The sequence below is a fragment of the Corylus avellana genome, chromosome 5 (genome assembly GCF_965113065.1).
Source record: "Corylus avellana chromosome 5, dhCorAvel1.hap1.2, whole genome shotgun sequence".
Taxonomy (NCBI): Eukaryota; Viridiplantae; Streptophyta; class Magnoliopsida; order Fagales; family Betulaceae; genus Corylus; species Corylus avellana.
In genome coordinates this window covers 2,317,222-2,336,071 of record NC_142494.1, presented here as the reverse complement: position 1 = coordinate 2,336,071, position 18,850 = coordinate 2,317,222, and the positions used below count along the sequence as shown (strand labels likewise).

Genomic DNA, 18,850 nt, shown 5'->3' with positions numbered 1-18,850 from the left:
ATGATAAGGGTTTATCAGCAACGACTTAAAGTTGTTGTTGATGACTTATCATTAACAACAACATCTCGATTCAAGTTCTAAATTTATTGGCGGTGACATTTATCATTACTAATATGTCTTTTGACTTAATTAGGGCTTGTTTTGGTGTGCGTTTGAGGGGCCTAAAAGTGTGTGCGTTTAATACTCAAAAAGTCTATTTGAAGAAAAAAGTATACCCGTTTGGTAAAAAAAATTAAAAGTGTTTTTAAGGGTCAAAAAATGGTCAAAACGCACTTTTAGCAAAATCTTAAAAATGAAGCTTTTGCCAAAACATATTTTTTGACTCAAAAACTTTATTTTTCAAACACAATCACAAACATAATCTTATACTCAGTAATGGAGCCACGTTGGCTTTTTTCCTACCTCGACACCCCATCTTCTTCTCACCTTCTCATCTTTTCCACTAGCAATAGTCTTAGTGGGTGTTTGATTGTTCATTTGTTTGAAGGCTTGAGTCTTGAGATGAGAAGAGAAGAGGTGAGAGCACTGAGAGGAGATGAGAAGGTAAGAGAAGATGAGAAGGTGAGGAGTGAGCCAGTAAGGAGTGAGGGTCTCGTGGAAATCTTCTAGAAATGAGTGGTTAAAAACTAAAAAGATAAGAATGAAATTTTTTAAGGAAAAAAAAAATGCCTGCAAGGAGTAGGCTTGCGCGTGAGTTGAAGACTGAAGTTGAAGGAAAAAAAAAAGTAAAGAGAGTCAAGAAATAGTTGTGGACAGAAGAAGGCATGAGTTTTAAGGTAGAAAAAAAATATATTAAAGAGAATAGAAAGGCATTAGATTCTAGAAGGTGAGGAAAACTAAGGCGAAAAAATAAATGAAGATAGGCCTTAGAATTTAGATTCTAGAAGGGTGAGTGAGTGGAATTTGAAGGAAGAAAAAAAATAAATGAAGAGAGTAGATGTAGGCATTAAATTCTAGAAGGTGTGAAGATTTTTCTTAGTCACTATTAATTGTGCTCAAGTTTATTCCATAAGTAGTTTGTATTATCATGTGTTTGTGATAGTTAGATAATATTTTGAATGGTTATTTTGATTGTTGAAGTTCTTATTTGGATTTTTGTTGTTGTTGCTCATGTCTATAGCAAACTAGAATAGGGGTGCAAAGGCGGTTACGGTTAGCGGTTAGTGGCAATAACCGCTAACCGTAACCGCCCTAGCGGTTAGTAAATTTCACTAACCGCAACCGCTAACCGCCTAACGGTTAGCGGTTAGCGGTTAACCGCCGGTTAGCGGTTAGCGAAATAGATAACCGCCCGCTAACCGCTTTTTTAAAATTAGGCTTTTTTTTTTTGGCTTTCTTTAGGGCTTTTTGAGCTTTTTTTTACCCTCATTTTTTTTTCTTGTATTTTTAATATCTTATTGGGCCCAATATAATCCAAAACCCATTCCGATCATACCCCAATAATCAACAAATACACAATAAATGACCCAAAATCATTGGAAATAATTGTAAAATAGTAGGAAATCAAAAATCAAAGTAGCTCGGGAAAAACTCCAAGAAAATGAACCCAAAATCACTGACCTTGGCTGTCTAATTTGAGAAAAAAACTACCCAGTATTTTCGTTGAGCCGATCATGAGCAGCGGGTGAGTTTGAGAGAGTTGAGACTTGAGAGAGGCTGCTTAGCAACTTTGAGTGATTTTGAGATTTCGTGAGATTTAGGGTTGGAAGAAAGAGATGAATATATACAGGTGCAAAACGATGTAGTTTTGCCTTCTATATAATTTTTTTTTTTTAAAAAAAAAGGGTTGAAGGATAAAACTATTAACTATCAATGATTCAATTTTAAAAAAATTGTTACTAATGGTTCAAAAAATTCAAAATTGTTCAAAAAATGGTTTTTTTTTTTTTTTTTTTTAAATGGTTAAATTTCTTTTTCTAAAAAATGTTCAAAAAATACATTAATACTTCAATTGTAATTATAAGTGACACATTGTTGAATCTAATGTCAATTACTTAATTTGATATTATATAATCATATAGTCTCATTAAATTATATCATATGATTCACATGATTAATTATTTAAATTCTTATCATATTTACTTATAATCTTTTTTCTTTGAATTGAACTTAATATCTAATGGTAAATGGTAATGTTCAAACTCCTAAATTCTAAATTCCTAAAGTATCTAATAATGCTTTAATTAAATTGTAGACTTGTAGTTATAAATAATATATTGTTTAATTCAATTGAATCAATTGTGATTATCATTGTACATGAATCATATGATTAACTTGTAAACTTATGACTTATGAGTTATGTCATATTATATATGTATTATTTATTATTATATAATCATATGATTTAATGATCAAGTCATCATGTGATATAATCATATCAATTACAGTGATAATATATAAATTACTAAAATTGTAATGATAATACATTAATACTTAAATTGTGTTTATAAGTAACACATTGGTCATTGTTTAATCCAATGTCAATTACTTAATTTGATATTATACGAATCATATCATCATTGTACATTAATAATATGATTCACTTGAAGTCTTGAATAAAGTATTTGAATTGTCATCGAATCATATGATTAAGTATTGATATTATACATTTATATTATTCATATGCATATGTAGACTTATATAGACTTATAACATATATAGACTTATAAGTTTATAACATACATTGAAAATAAGTCTCTAGATATTTAATTGTTGTATTAGTATGAATTGGTATACTTATGAGTTATGTCATATTATATATGTACAATTTGTTATTATATAATCAAATGATTTAATGATCAATCTCATGTGATATAATCATATAAATGATAATATAATATATTAATACTCAAATTGTGATTTAATTATTTTAAAAAAAAAATTGTGATTTAATGATCAAGTGATTATGTTATATGTATAAATATTTTTATAATTATAATTATAAAAATATATTATATAAAAAGGCGGTTAGCGGTTAGCGGTTACGGTTAGTAAACCCAATAACCGCTAACCGCTAACCGCTAGGCGGTTATAGCGGTTAGGCGGTTAGCGGTTAATACGGCTAAGCGGTTAGAGCGGTTAGCGGTTAGCGGTTAGAGCGGTTAACGGTTAGAAACCGCCCGCCTTTGCACCCCTAAACTAGAACACTTTTATATTGGGAATGGAACTTTTTTTTAATATTTATTTTGTTGCTTATATCCGTATAAACGATAATTTAATTTCACTATTAATTTGAATGATTGAATAACTTTTAATATCTGTATGAATTATTAAATTTTTAAGGTAGAGAAATTTTTTAAAATGCTAAAAAAAATTTAGTGGTAAGTCCAATATGAATTATCTGATTCCGTGACTTTTTATACTACCTAAGCTACTCCTAGGAATTACCCTATCCAAATAAATTTTTGCATTTGGCTGCTGAAAAGGATGTGGATAAAGCTGTGGTTGAAATGGCTGAGTATCTGAGCATAGGGAATCCAACAAACGTAGCAGCATAATGTCCCACACGTAGCATCAAAGAAGAAAAACAAAAGAAAAAAAGAGAAAGGAGGACAATGACAAGTGGTTTGAAAAAGTTAAATAATGACAAAGATACTTTTCATTTCTGTCGTTCCAGGCTGTTCTTAGTGCTGTCATGTTCCTCAATGATTATGCTTCCATGATCACAATCTCAATATCAAAGAATGCTATGGAACAACCCTTGCGGCTAGAGCACAAGTTACCACCTCTTTGCTAAACACAGTACCCGAGGTGTCGAGGTTCAATAATGTTGCTATTCTGCTCACTTGAACGACTCTTAAAACATGTTTCGTGGGGTGCGATTTTTAATGTCATAAAAGAATTTGACTTTCCTCACTAGCAACCAATTGGTTTTCAGATGAAATGGTCAAAAGCCTCATTCAACAAATAGTATCAGAGTTAGGGTCATAGGTTTGAGTTACGGGAGCATCATGTTGAAGGAGAGATTGTTGAAGTTCAATAATGTCGTTGCTCTGCTCACTTAGATAGCTCTTAAAACATGACTTGCGAGGTGCAATTTCGAATGCCATAAAAATATTTGGCTTCCCTCACTAACAACCAATTGGTTTTCAAATGAGATAGTCAAAGGCCTAATCCAACACAAGGTTTAAATAATATAATATCATGTACGCTTAAATCCTGGCCATAAAAAATAAGAGAAGGAAGAAGATTTACAGTGATGATATAAACTTTGAGTTTAACTCTCAGTTGAAAATCGACTTGCAATAAAAGAGTGTCCAAAAGTTTATATACATATATATGGTTAAAATTGGACTTAACTTATGGGAGACACTAATTAAGATTGTTACATACCACAAAGCTTTCGAATCCGACATCCACGGGCCCCTACTCTATTCATAAACTACTTCCTCCGTGACTTTTGAATTGATGACGTGGTATTTGGCTCTGATACCAATGATATAAACTTTAGATAAAAGTTATCTTTAAAAATTGGCTTGCAAGAGAAGAGTACTCAACAATATGTATACACACGATTAAGATTAAACCTAACCCACGTATAGAAAGAACACTAGGATAGGATAGTAATATAAACGTACACTAGCTTCCTTCTCCTTTATAAATTAACAAACACAGTCTTGGAGGTTTAAACACCTTCAATACGACAGAGATACTGATCTATTTCTTTGTACTCCATGGCCACTCAGAACTCTCTCCCTCTGTATGAAAGAATCCAGCGCAAAAACACCGTACAAAGAGCCATTGACATTATAATCTTGTTCCTTCTCTTTTCTCTCCTTATTTATCGTCTCCACTTCCTCAACGACCATGGCCTCACTTGGCTCCTTGCCTTCCTATGCGAATCATGGTTCTCCTTCGTTTGGGTTCTAATCATGAACAACAAATGGAACGCTGTAGAATACAAAACATACCCGGACAACCTCTTGCCAAGGTAACAGAAATGTTTTTAAAACATGTTATATAAAGGTTTTGGTGGAAAATTTTCATATTCATATGATCCCTTGTATTTATAATTGTTCTTTGATAGGGTAACCGAGCTTCCTTCAGTGGACATGTTTGTGACAACTGCCGATCCTGTGCTTGAACCTCCTATCATCACCATAAACACCGTGCTCTCTTTGTTGGCGGTTGATTACCCAGCTCACAAGTTAGCTTGCTATGTATCCGATGATGGCTGCTCTCCTCTCACCTTCTACTCTCTTGTCGAGGCCTCAAAGTTTGCTAAGTTTTGGGTTCCATTCTGTAAGAAGTACAATATTCAAGTCAGAGCTCCATTTAGATATTTTGCCGACGACTCCCTAACGTTCAATGATATCTCTTGGGAATTCCAACAAGAATGGAAAAGGATGAAGGTAATCGAAAGCCGGAGTTAGGTAACATTTTGTTGTTATACTATCTTCGATATATTATATGATATAGGACAGGGATGAGAAGTGGCTGTGGAAAAATTTATTTGTCTTCATAATTTATTAGAACATTAAATAAAAAATTACTATTATTATTATTATTTTTTATATAAATGATAATTTTTTATAGCTCCACAAGTTTTTTTTTTTTTATTTTTTTTTATTTTTTTTTTTTTTATTTTTATTTTTAACGAATTATCTCTCCATTGATATAACAATCAAATGGGGCAAAATGATCCGTACAATGCCAAAGATATAATTTAAAATCTTCATAACTCAAACATTATTTATGACACACACATTAGCCTCTCAAGCTATTATAAAACAATATCTATGAAAAGTCACAGTCTCAAACAATTTTAGATCTTCAGCAAATTCTGACGAATCACGTCTGTATCCGCTGTCAGGTCCTTGATTCCTTGACTTTTTTATCTCTGCTACTAGTGTTTTATCAATCGCAATCCCCTTCGTTGCCTTTAGCATAGTGATAATTCTTCTTTATACTTGATAACTCCTTTGTCATCGGTCTATGGTTTGCTCTCAAAAAATGAACCATAAAAAAACAAAAAATTGACCGGAAACCAATTCCGTTATTCTTAAGGATTCGTGAAAACAAAACTTAAGAAAACGAATAAAACTTCACCCCATAAATTGCTACTAAAAGCAGATCTAGTGCGAATACATTCTTATTTAAAAACAATGAAAATACAATAACAAAACCCAGCACACCCTCACTCGTTCCATGCGCTACCGCTTGCCAACCATGCGCCGCTAGAAAACACCCCGAAGACTATTGACACACATGCCCTGGTCAATCTACGGTAGTGGCAAGAAAAAAAGTGGGGCAGGGGAGAAGGAGAAAGGGGGCGGATAGGAGGGAGTCATAACTCCCTCCCCCCACTCTGCTATACTCTCTCTGTGTTGCTCTCTTTATATCTCCACAAGTTACAAAGCAACTTAAAACAAATACAACAAAACTCAAACTCTCAAAACAGAGGAAACCAAAACAGAACACCGAACCAACAAAGAATCTATACAACAGAGATTCACGCTATAGACCGACTAAACATCACAACCAGAATCCAAAGGATTCAACTTACAAAATCAGCAATCAGAAACTGACCAAACAGCAGCCAATAGGATCTAAAAGGAGCAAAAAGACCTCCAGAACAAGGCCAAGAAGGACGCCCACAACCAGCAAGAACAAACCGCAAGATACCTCCATCAACAAAGATAATTGATAATTAAGTTTATCCGTTAGAATACACACATAAAAGAAAATGTTAGAATATCAATTAAATTGTTAATTTCTTCCTATCACTTTTTATACTTTTCTAATAAATAATTATTTTCTGTAGGTGGAGTATGAGCAGCTTTGCCATAAAATTGAGGATGCCGCCCAAAAGTCCATGCCATGTGATTTTACTGGAGAGTTTGCGGAATTCTCAAATGTAGATCACAAAAACCATCCAACTATTATCAAGGTAAACTCAATATATTATAGATTTTTTTTTTTTGGCCAGTGCAAATTTGCAAAATAATCCCATGAATATTATGGAAGTTTAAAAATTTTTACCTTGTCTTTGGAGAACGAGCAAGGTATATCTTCTAGATCCATGAATGATATGTAATGTCCAAAAAGGCTCATTTAGATAATTTTATTGCTAGTGTTATTAATTAAGGGTACTATAATTTTTATTTTAAGTCCCATACAAATCGACGTGGCAATCTACACTTATCACTTTAGCCAATAAAATATAAAGCATATAACTATGCATATATATAACACGTATCACGTTAACAAACTGAGATACCAATTTATGTAAAACGTATCACTTCAATCACTAAATTGTAGTTTGTAACAAGATAGTACACAATCCATCACTCATTTTTATAAAATATAAATTTTCACATGAGATTGTAAAGAAGTTGTAGTACATCAACCACTTTTCATTTTATTTTAGGTTTTGTGGAAGAACAAGGAAGGTCTTTCAAATGGATTACCGCATTTGGTGTATGTATCTAGGGAAAAGCGACATAAGCATCCACATCATTACAAAGCAGGTGCCATGAACGTTCTAGTAAGATCATGCTATTTATGCCAAAGGATCAGTTCAGAATCCATTTAGTTGTTTAGTTCTTAAAGATAACTTTTAATCCTAACGTTATTTCTTTTTCTTTTTAACTGTTTTTATCATATATAGACGAGAGTATCTGCATTGATGTCAAATGCTCCCTATATGCTGAACGTTGACTGTGATATGTTTGTCAACAACCCAAAAGTTGTTCTTCATGCAATGTGCCTGCTACTTGGTTCCAAGAGTGAAAAGGAAATTGCATATGTTCAGTTCACACAAGTGTTTTACAATGGATTAAAGGATGACCCCTATGGCAATCAGTTCGTGGTTTTTATTGAAGTGCGTAAATTTAAATCTTAACTTGCAAAATAGGTCTTCTATTTTCCTTTTTTTTATTGTTCATATATATTTGTGACTAAAAAAAAATGTGATTAATTTCACACACTAATTTACTGTATTTTGCATGTTTACAAAGTATATGATGCGTGGAATATCTGGAATTCAAGGACCTTTTTATGGGGGAACAGGATGTTTCCATAGACGAAAAATTATTTATGGCCTATCTCCAGATACCATGGAATCAATTAATGGTAAGTAAATTAACATGATTTTTTCTAATTATAAGAAAATGTTTAATTTCAAAAATCCAAGTCCTTCTCCCTATTTCAACTAGATTTTACCGGCAACACTTTGGAAATTAATTTGGGTCCAAAAGAGTATTGGACTTTTATTAATGATTTTTTTTTTTTTTTTTAATGATGCGGAACCCCTCTAAGGCATGGCTACTTCATGTACTCATCCTTGAATAGTAAACCCCGAACCCATGCAAGGCGCCCTCCCCTAACACGGATTAGGTAAGACTTGGCTAAAATGCGGGGGTGGCCCTAAAGAATTGTTTGCAAAAAAAAAATTGTACCTTAAAAGTAATGGAGATGCCACCAAGTCCAAGGAATTAACCACTTGTTATGACAAGTATTTTTCATTTTCATTTGGTAGGAAAATTGGTTGAGGATAAGCTTTTAGAATTTGGGAGTTCAAAGGAGTTGATCAAGTCTGTAGCTTATGCTTTGAAAGGGAAGACAGGTCCAGCTGACCATCTTTGGGACTCCATTGAAGCAGCACACCAAGTCGCCAATTGCGGCTACGAATTTAGTACAAGCTGGGGTACAGAGGTTAGTAGTAACCAAAAAATATGAAAACCCCCAAATTGAGAGCTCCTATTAACATATTTTTAGTGGCTCCATTACATGTTACAAATTAATTATTTAAAAGTTGCTCGAAGGCTTCTTTAATTTAATTTTCTGCATAAGGCTTCTTTAAATAGAAGAATTGATCATATCCTTTGTTGAACTTGTCACACTAATATTAGTCTTTGTAGTGGGATTTCATTTCTAAGATTACCTAAATGTTTGACTGTTCAAAATTTACATAAAGAACTTACTTTAATAACAAAGATGATATGTATCTTTCTTTCATTAACTTTGTTTTAATATAATAGACTCATTTTATCTTTCACACCAAGGATGTAAGGAGCTAGGTCCCCCAAAAAGTTGGAAACAAAAAAATTTAAAAATTTTCTAACCTTTTTTTTTTTGGCCATTTTTTTAATAGTGGCCCCTAAAAAAGAGTCCAACATAGTCCCTCCAGACTGTACTCCTGGGAATTAGATTCTCTCAATTTTAAAGAAAGCATTTCATGATTCATATTATATTTTGTTACATATAATCTAATGGTGTACGTATACATAGTGTCACATTATTTAAAAATTTTAAATGATACAATATCATATATATTCCATGTAGCAATATATACACCATTACATATATATATACACTACAAAAATTAAGCAAAATATGGACGTTTGCAATGTGACATTTTTTGCCCAAAAAACGTCTATTTAATTAGGGACGTTTAAATAGTGACATTTTGCAAATGTCCTTATATATAGTCATTAGAATAAAATTAAGAGACGTTTGAATAGTAAAAATGTCCATACAAGGAATATTTTTGCAAAACGTCCTCTTTTGGAAGGGGACATGGCAATAGTGTGCACGTCACCTTTTTGAAAGGTGACTTTTTGCACTATTTAAATGTCCATACTCTTTAAAAAATTAATAAATAAATAAAATTTCCCAAAACAATATATATATAATCAAATTAATTTTATTTTTTAAAATAAAAGAAATTCAAATAATTTTTTTAAAAAAATAATAATAATAATAAGAGGGGTGGCTTCCGGTTGGCAACAACCCCTCGTTGGGGGTGGAGGGGTTGCACCCGCCACCTCTGGGGTCGCCCGAAGGCCACCCCCACACTAGGGGTGGCTCGTGGGCCACCCTGCCCCAGGGGTGGTTGCCAAACCGGCAACCACCCAGCCTATTTAAAAATAATAATAATAATAATAATAATAATAATAATAATGTTATATATATGTGTGTGAGTGGAATATGAGAAATTTTGAAGCTTTTTGATGTGGATGGTTGCTAGCTATAAACGCAAACTTCAAGTGCCAATATTTTTAAAATTTGGGACATTTAAACAGTAACATATTGTTCACACGTCCTTATTCATGCATGAATAGGAACATGTGAATAGTGTTACTGTTCAAACGTCCATATTCACTCATGAATAGAGACCTTTGAACAATAACACTATTCACACGTCCCTATTTTTAAATAGAGACGTTTGAACAATAAAATGCTTTCTAAAAACGTCCCTATTCCAAACGTTACTAATTGGGGTTTTTTTTTTTTTTTTTTTTTTGTGTGTGATAAAATCTAATCTTCACCTCTTTCTCATATTCCTTTGTAATCTCTTATCGGAATTTGATGATGATTTTGGTCATTATATTGGTACCCTTTGCTTTTTAAAAAAAAAAATACTTGGGCATATTTTCTTTTCCTTTTCTTTTGATCTTGATTGAAACAATATACAATATTATGACAAACATCATTATTATCATCATAGTTATTATATTTTTTTTTTCTATCTTTGGGTTTGTTGTCATGTTTGTAGCTACTCCATTTCAGTTGGGTTGGAGATATGGATCAATGACAGAAGATGTTTTAATTGGCCTAACAATCCATAAAAAGGGTTTGAGGTCTGTCTATTGTGCACCCAATCCATCGGCATTTTTAGGGTGTGCACCCACAGGTGGCCCTGCCGCAATGAACCAGCAAAAGAGGTGGTCCACCGGCTCGCTTGAAATTCTATTCAGCAAAAATTGTCCAATATTTGCCTTCCTCTTTGCAAAGCTCCAATTCAGGCAGTGTTTGGCCTATTTGTGGTTCTTCTTGTGGGGCCTACACTCCGTCTATGAGATCTTCTATGTTGCTCTTCTAGTGTACTCTATCATCACCAACTCCCATTTATTACCCAAGGTAAGGATAAACCACAACCATCCGATTTAGGCAGTCAATTATTTTTTCTATCATATAATATTTTTACATGTTTTCTCAAGAATTGCAAAGTATACCTTAGTATATAGATAAATATTAAATAGTTTTAAGTTACAATCGGAATTAAATAATAAGATAATGGAGAAATAAACCACAAGATAATGTAGAGTTAAATCGCAAATTAAAATGGGGATAATTAGTGGGATATAAATATTTGGTAACATCAAATGTAAAAAATTACTTACTTCTTTCTTAATTTCTATATTATAATGTAGAGTTGAATCGCAAGTTATGATAATAGTAGCATGCTTTTATTATTAAGTGTTATTTTATTTTTATTAGAAAAAAAAGTGTTATTTTATTTTATTTTTTTGAGAGGGAGGGTGGAGAGAGAGAGGGGCTCTTATTAAGGCCATGAACTTTGATTACTTATGTGTAATTGAGTAATTCTATTAGTCTCTCTTATGTCACTTATATGTCCCTCCAAAGATGATGTGGCTCTTAAAATCACTTTTTGACCAAAATCTAATAATGATCAACCACAAGTCCAATGATGATTTTAAGAGTCACATCATCCTTGGAAGAACATAAGAGTGAAACAAAAGAGACTTGTAGCATTACTCATTTCTTGTGTGAGTGAAAACATGCATGTCACTATTTTTTTGGTAAAGATACATATCATCACTTTTGCATTTTAGCCTCAAAGTTTTTAAAAGGAACATTTGACATCCACAAACTATTAAACTATGAAATTTAAACATTTAAACCATTTTTTAATTAATTTTTTCTGTCTTTTTGCACGAAATGGAAGTCACCTGCCTCGCAAGTGACCTTAAGCCCCTAAACTCCCGAAAATGCCATGCGATAAAGTGATTAAAAAGAAAAGGGTTAATACAAAAATAAAAATAAACAAAAGAGAAGAAAAATTAAAATTAAAAGAGAGAAATACTTGAAGTGGTTGAGCCACTCCTTATGGTTGACCTGAAAGTTGTCAAATCACCCTAATGGCCATTGAGGTTAGCCACCCCAAAAGGCCAAATGGGCCGAGGGTGATCAATTGACTTCCATTTGGCCAAAAGGGGTGGCTCAACCACTCCTAAATTTTATTTATTTATTTATTTCTTCTTTTTTTTTAATTCTTTTATTACTTTAAACTCCAGGGCATTGTTTTAGAATTTAGGTCACATGCGACACATGTGACTTCAATTATGTCCAAAAAGATGGAAAAACTAAATGAATAGCTAAATTGTCATAATTTAGTAGTTTATGGGGTCCAATGTCAATTTTTAAACTTTGAAAGCTAAAATAATATGTAATGATATTTTTGAAGGTAAAATGTATTTTTCCTTTAGGATTTTATATATATGCTCGTATGTGTTCTACCTCACCGAAATCTTTATTCTTAGTACTAACTTTTTTCTCATTTTGACAAGATCATTAGCAGAATCTGCATGGTGAAGCACATGAACAATAACATACTTCGAATATTTTTCATAGAAATTACTCTTTTTAAAAGCGTAAATATAATATGTGTTTGTAGGTTGAAGAACCAGCATTTTATGTACTGGTTGCTCTCTTTGTCATTTACAACCTATACACTTTATGCGACTACCTAAGAACTGGCCAATCAGTCCGAGCTTGGTGGAATAACCAAAGAATGGCAAGAATTACCATCATGAATGCATGGTTCTTTGGATTTCTGAGTGTCATGTTGAAGTTGTTGGGAATATCTGAGACCGTATTTGAAGTTACAAAAAAAGACCAATCTAGTGATTCTACCAATGATGATGACGCTGGTAGGTTCACCTTCGATGAGTCCCTAATTTTTGTGCCTGGCACAACCACTTTGCTGCTACACTTAACTGCACTATCTATGATCTTGTTTAAGTTGCAACCACCAGCTGATGATGGGCATGGGTCGGGGCTAGGGGAGGTCTTGTGTAGTGTGTGGTTGGTTCTATGCTATTGGCCATTTTTGAAAGGGTTATTTGGGAAAGGAAAGCATGGGATCCCCATATCCATCATATGCAAGTCAGCTGCGTTGGCCTTACTTTTTCTGCACTTTTGTAGAAGGACCATAATGGGTTGAGACTATGTTTATTGGAGTTTTTTTTCTCCCGATTGTTATATCCATCCGAATGGGCCGCGGTTGTCAAAGCTGCATTTCCAAACGATTTCCGCATTCCTGGATCTCCTTCTGTTCTCAGAGGTGCCTGTTGCCTTCCTTGGTTTGGTTTTTCTGTGTTTTTTTTTTTTTTTTCTTTCTTTCTTTTTGTTTCGTCTTTCCCTTTCCCTGTATTGTGCTTCTGTAACTCTGTTTGTTGTTGAATAAAGTTATTGTTATTAAAATAATAATAATAATAATAATAATAATGGGTTGAGACTATGTTCATGCAAAATTATAATAATGTTTTCTCAGGAGTGTACGTGATTTTGCTGGAAACATTGATGACATCCACTGAATTACGTCTAGAGACTTAAAACTATTTTTGTCTCACTGTAACATAATTCTCCTTATTTAAGGGAAATGGAGAGAGGTCATTTGATTGACAATATTTTATTTTTTTATATCTAATTGTGTATATGATGCAATATGGTGATCAAGGTTGCAACGCCATTAAAATATTGTAAATAACATGATATCATGTATGCTATTAAATGTAACAAAATAAAATCCAGGATAAGGTTCATATACTCCCTACAAATTGTCACTCAATTGACAATGTCCCCCCAAATTTTCAATTGTGACAATGTCTCCCCCTCCCTCTCCCTCTTAAACTATCAAAATATTATCAATGCAAAAAGATAAAAATGTCCCTATGTATTTCTCAATAAGACAAAAACACCCCTATAAATTCAAAAAATAAATTTAAAAAAAAAAACGAAAATTTTAATTTAAAACGAACAATTTTTAAAAAAGCAAATATTTTTTAAATGAAAATTTAATTTTTTTTTAAAAACGAATTTCTTTTAAACGATTTTTTTTTTAAAACGATTTTTTCAACGGAAATTTTTATTTAAAAGAAACATTTTTTTTTTAATTTTATTTTAGAAAATTAAAATTTTTATTTTCTTAAACGAAAATTGTTAATTTTTTTAAAACAGAAATTTTTATTTTAAAATTTTATAAAACAGAAAAAAAAAACAAAACAAAACAAAACAAAAAAAAAAACAAAAACAAAAAACAAAAACAAAAAATTTCATTTTTTATAACAAAAAATATATATTTTTTTAATTTTTTTCTTATACAAAGGATTTTTTAAAAAAAAATTTTAAATTTGCCACTATTTGGATTTTTATTTTTTTAGTTTTAGGTTTTTTCTAGAAGTTTTAGTATTTTTTTTTTTTTTTTAATTTTACTAAGGGTAGTTTCGTCATTGGATGAAATATTGACAATTTTTGGTAGCTTGAGGAGACTTTATCACAATTGAAAGTTTAAGAGATATTATCAATTGAGTAGTAGTTTGAGGAGGGTAAGTGTTCTATGATGGCTTAAAAGATGACTCATATGGTAATCAAATGGTGGTTTTGTTTGAGGTGTGTCAAATTTAAATCTTTTTTAGAAATAAGTCTTCTTCTTCCTTGTTTCTATATATATATACATACACACAATTTCATTCACTAATTGGTCAATTACTTTATTGTATTTTGCATATATATGTACGTACAAAGTATATGATCCATGGATTAATATCTGGAATTCAAGGACCTATATACAGGGGAACATGATGCTTTCATACACGAAAAATTATTTATGGCCCTTCTCCAAATCATAGTGTAGATAGAATCAACTAATGGTAAGACATCTTTAATTATACAAGTGTCATTCTCCAAAATTCACCTGTCATGACTCACTATCTCAACTAGTTTTTTTAGTAGCAACACTTGAAATTTTGGATTCAAAAGACAACAGTACTTCATTAATGGTATTTTTCTTTTTCCTTTTACAGGAAAATTGGTTGAGGATACACTTCTGGAATTTGGGAGTTCAAAGGAGCTGATTAAATCAGCTGTTCAAGCTTTGAAAGGGAAGATGGATCCTTCTTATAGTATTTGTACCAATATTCAGGCAGCATACCAAATTGCTAGCTGCGAGTATGAATATGGTACCGGTTGGGGTACAAAGGTTAGTGACCACATGGGGAATATGGAAAATATTTACCAAATCATTTAAATTTTTGAAAAAACGTGGCACCATGTATACCATTAAATACAATAAAATAAAATTTGAACCATAAAATTATCGGCTCCACTATTATATATATGTTACACATCATTTAAAAGTTATTTCAAAAGTCAACCTACGATCATAATGATTAAGTTTTATGCATTATATATATATATATATCAAATTGGAAGAGCATAATATCCTTCACTTTTTTCGTTGAACAATATTTCTCTCTTATCTTTCTATTGAGATATGATTCCTACAACGGCATCATTATTTTACTGCATGGGAAGCATACTTTCATGTTTTGCATATACAAGGATGAGAATCCTATGCTTACAAAAAAGTTTTACAAAAAAAAAAAAAATTTAAAATTTTGAGAAACTCAATCATGTTATGCCATATCACTTTCTAAAAGTTTTTTCTTTTGGTACCTAGCATTTCTCTACAAGGATATATAGTCAATGACCAAGATAAGAGCATATGCATTTGTTTGTTAACCTTGTTTGCTTTCAACTTTGTGTGCTGGATGCAATGAAATCATTTTATTCCTTAACTAGCTTTCTCTCATTATGTTATAGAATCATCTTCTTTTTCTTTTTTTCTTTTTTTAAAGGCTAGAGACACAATTTTTTTATTACTCTTTTACAACTTGTTGAAGCTTACGTAGCTCTAATCACATGGTGATACGTGTCAAAAGTTGCAGGTGTCCCTTTATTTTTTAGTTTTGGGTCAAGGTTTTTCTTTTTTCTTTTTTCTTTCTTGGCCCGGATTGAAACGATATTATGATTATCTTGATCTTCATTGTTGTTATTATTTCTTTTGTTTGGTACACTCCCATGTTTGTGGATGTCCCATTTCAGCTGGGCTGGATATATGGATCAAAAACAGAGGACGTCAAGACTGGGTTAATGATCCACAAAAGGGGTTGGAGGTCCGTCTATTGCACGCCCAACCCACCGGCGTTTTTAGGGTGTACACCCTCGGGAGGGCCTACTGTAATGACCCAACAGAAGAGGTGGGCCACCGGCCTGCTTGAAATTCTATTCAGCCAGAATAGTCCCATATTTGCCACCCTCTTTGGAAAGCTCCAACTCAGGCAATGCTTGCTCTATTTGTGGCTCTTATTGTGGGTCATACGCTCCGTCCCTGAGCTATGCTATGCCACTCTTCCAGCGTATTGTATCATCACTAACTCCTCCTTCTTGCCAAAGGTTAGGTGAAGATCATGAACAATAAAGTATTGAAAATCTATTTCATAGATTTAATCTTTTTTAGAAGCTTATAATGTGTGTATATATGCAGGTTCATGAACCAGCATTCTCTGTACTAGTTGCTCTCTTTGTCATTTACAGCCTATACACTTTATCTGAGTACCTACAAACTGGCCAATCAATCCGAGCTTGGTGGAATAACTAGAGAATGGCAAGAATTACCACCATCAATGCATGGTTCTTTGGATTTCTGAGTGTCATGTTCAAGCTCTTGGGAATATCGGAGACGGTCTTTGAAATTACAAAAAAAGATCAGTCTAGTGATGATGTCAATGATGATGATGCTGGGAAGTTCACCTTTGACGAGTCCTCTATTTTTGTGCCAGGCACAACCATTTTGCTACTACACTTGACTGCACTGGTTGTGAGCTTATTGAAGTTGCAACCACCGGCTCATGATGGGCATGGTTCAAGGCTAGGGGAGGTCTTGTGTAGTGTGTGGTTGGTGCTATGCTTCTGGCCATTTTTGAAAGGGTTGTTTGGAAAAGGAAAGCATGGGATTCCCATATCTACCGTATACAAGGCAGTTGCTTTGGCCTTACTTTTTCTATACTTCTGTAGAAGGAGCACAATGGGTTGAGACTTTGGTGATGCAATTATATAATAATGTTGGCTCGTATCATTTTTATGGTTCATATTGTTGGAAATCGATACATACTCAGATGAGACAATTACATTTTTCTTTGTTGGAGACAACTTGATTTTACTGGAAACGTTGAATTGGGCATAGTTCATTAATAACATGCATCCAGCCTATTTCTAGGGAATTAAATTATTTTTGTGCTGGCATATTATACGATCTAGACGACCAAAAATAATGTCCTTTCCAATCTTTTAATTAATTAATTTATTATTATTATTTTTTTTTTACATGTCTGCACATTTAATGACCGTCGCTTTGTATAAAGAAAGAAGACGGAAATTCAAACTAGTGATCTTTACTTTATGAGAAATGGTCTCGAGCTGATTGAGCTGAGGGCATCTTTTTTTTTCTTTTTTTTTTTTGATAAGAATTGTCAATTTCTCGTTAAAAGATCAAATTCTTATCAGAAAAAAAAAAAAAAAAAAGTACCCTATTATCTCATTGAAAGAGCTGAGGGCATCTTTCAATTTAGTTAATGTACCCTACTATATTAAAGTAATAATTAAGTAATTAAATTTACTTTTTTTTATAAGTTTAAACTTTTTGGATAACTAATGATTTAACATTATTTACCATTAAGATGGCCGGTAATATTTCCTTTGAAAACTCAAAATGATAAAAATGCCCTCCATAAAAATAAAATAAAAGGGAGAAAAAATCATACTCATCGACAATGACAATTTGACAGTTGTCCTTTTATTGACACCAGAGGATTTGCCATAACCTTCATGAAAGGTCCTCGAATCAAAAGGTTTCCCTATTTACATTCTTAAATTTTGTCTTTTCTATTTTCTCTGGAAACCACAATGGCGCATGCGTGACACGTGCATCCACAGCATGGGCATCATCGATCTTGTCTCTCACGGCCTATTACTTCAATTTCAGACTCCTTCGATTGCTTATTCTTACATGCTTGGTAATTTTAGATTTTCAATTTTCATTTCATATTCTTGTAAATATTTTCATGATGTACTATTTTTTTTTTTTTTTGTGTTACCACTGAGACGAATTAAGGCTTTGCAATGGAGAGATCTGATTGGCAAAGAAAAACATTGACAAAGGAGCTGATGATCGACTGATAGAAATGAGAGAGAAAAGATTAAAACATTGGATATATGCACAAGCAATATTTTAATTTTCTATAGTAATTAACTACATTATGAGACTTACTGTAACAAATAATGTCTTTCTTTTTTTTTTTTTTTGAACATTTTGAACTTCATTCATCATCAAAAAAGTAATCTAGAGCGTGAAAACTCTAAACAAACAAGAGTGTTACGCTCTAAGTATACTAAGAGCACGATGCTCTTTTTTCTTTCATTTTTTTTTTTTTCTTTTTCTTTTTCTTTTTTCTAATTGAATAAGGGAAAAAAGGCTACAGGGAGCACGATGCTCTTAAATTACAACATTATAGATATTCTTGGGAATTTATTCAATCCATACCTTATCCATGTCCTGTTTGGTACAGCTGCTTTGGCAAGACCATTAAACACCCAATTGCCTTCTCTGCGAGTGTGCCAAATCTATCAGTGCCTTAAGCTGTTGAGCACCTCTTTGATGTCTTCAAGCACTTGCCCATATTTACTCCAATTTTGAAAAATGATATTGAGTGCCTAACAATCTGTAAATAATCACCTTCCATAATAACAGATTGCAACCCCAGATCTCAAATAAATTCTGTTGGACTCAATGCCGTCTAGGCTTTGGCATTGAGTTACATAAGTTTAAAGATAATCTGCTAAAATAAAAAATTAAAAATTAAAAAATTAAAAAAATTAAATTTTTTTTTTTTTTTTTAAAAAAAAAAAGCCTCATATTAACTAAATATAGGTAATATGGAAGGTTTAAGAACATTTGTTGGAGATGCTTTTATATGTAAGATTA

The 18,850-nt window shown here is 32.5% G+C and overlaps 1 protein-coding gene and 1 pseudogene across 1 annotated transcript; both read left to right on the top strand.

Moving 5' to 3' along the window:
- The first annotated feature begins 4,591 nt into the window (after positions 1-4,591).
- On the top strand, positions 4,592-13,241 carry LOC132180509 (cellulose synthase-like protein H1). Its single transcript, XM_059593369.2, has 9 exons — positions 4,592-4,930; positions 5,027-5,351; positions 6,764-6,889; positions 7,370-7,486; positions 7,610-7,822; positions 7,959-8,073; positions 8,480-8,655; positions 10,513-10,863; positions 12,422-13,241. Exons 1-9 carry the CDS (start codon positions 4,674-4,676, stop codon positions 12,968-12,970), a joined length of 2,229 nt encoding a protein of 742 aa, XP_059449352.2. The 5' UTR covers positions 4,592-4,673; the 3' UTR covers positions 12,971-13,241.
- Positions 13,242-13,408: 167 nt separating this feature from the next.
- Positions 13,409-16,903, top strand: LOC132181547 (cellulose synthase-like protein H2; annotated as a pseudogene).
- Positions 16,904-18,850: the final 1,947 nt, after the last annotated feature.

Bases quoted from the DNA above. Each gene is read 5' to 3' on its own strand.
- LOC132180509 (XM_059593369.2), top strand. From the start codon at position 4,674: ATGGCCACTCAGAACTCTCTCCCTCTGTATGAAAGAATCCAGCGCAAA. The intron at 4,931-5,026 runs GTAACAGAAATG...GTTCTTTGATAG, and splicing joins CCGGACAACCTCTTGCCAAG to GGTAACCGAGCTTCCTTCAG. The intron at 8,074-8,479 runs GTAAGTAAATTA...TTCATTTGGTAG, and splicing joins TACCATGGAATCAATTAATG to GAAAATTGGTTGAGGATAAG.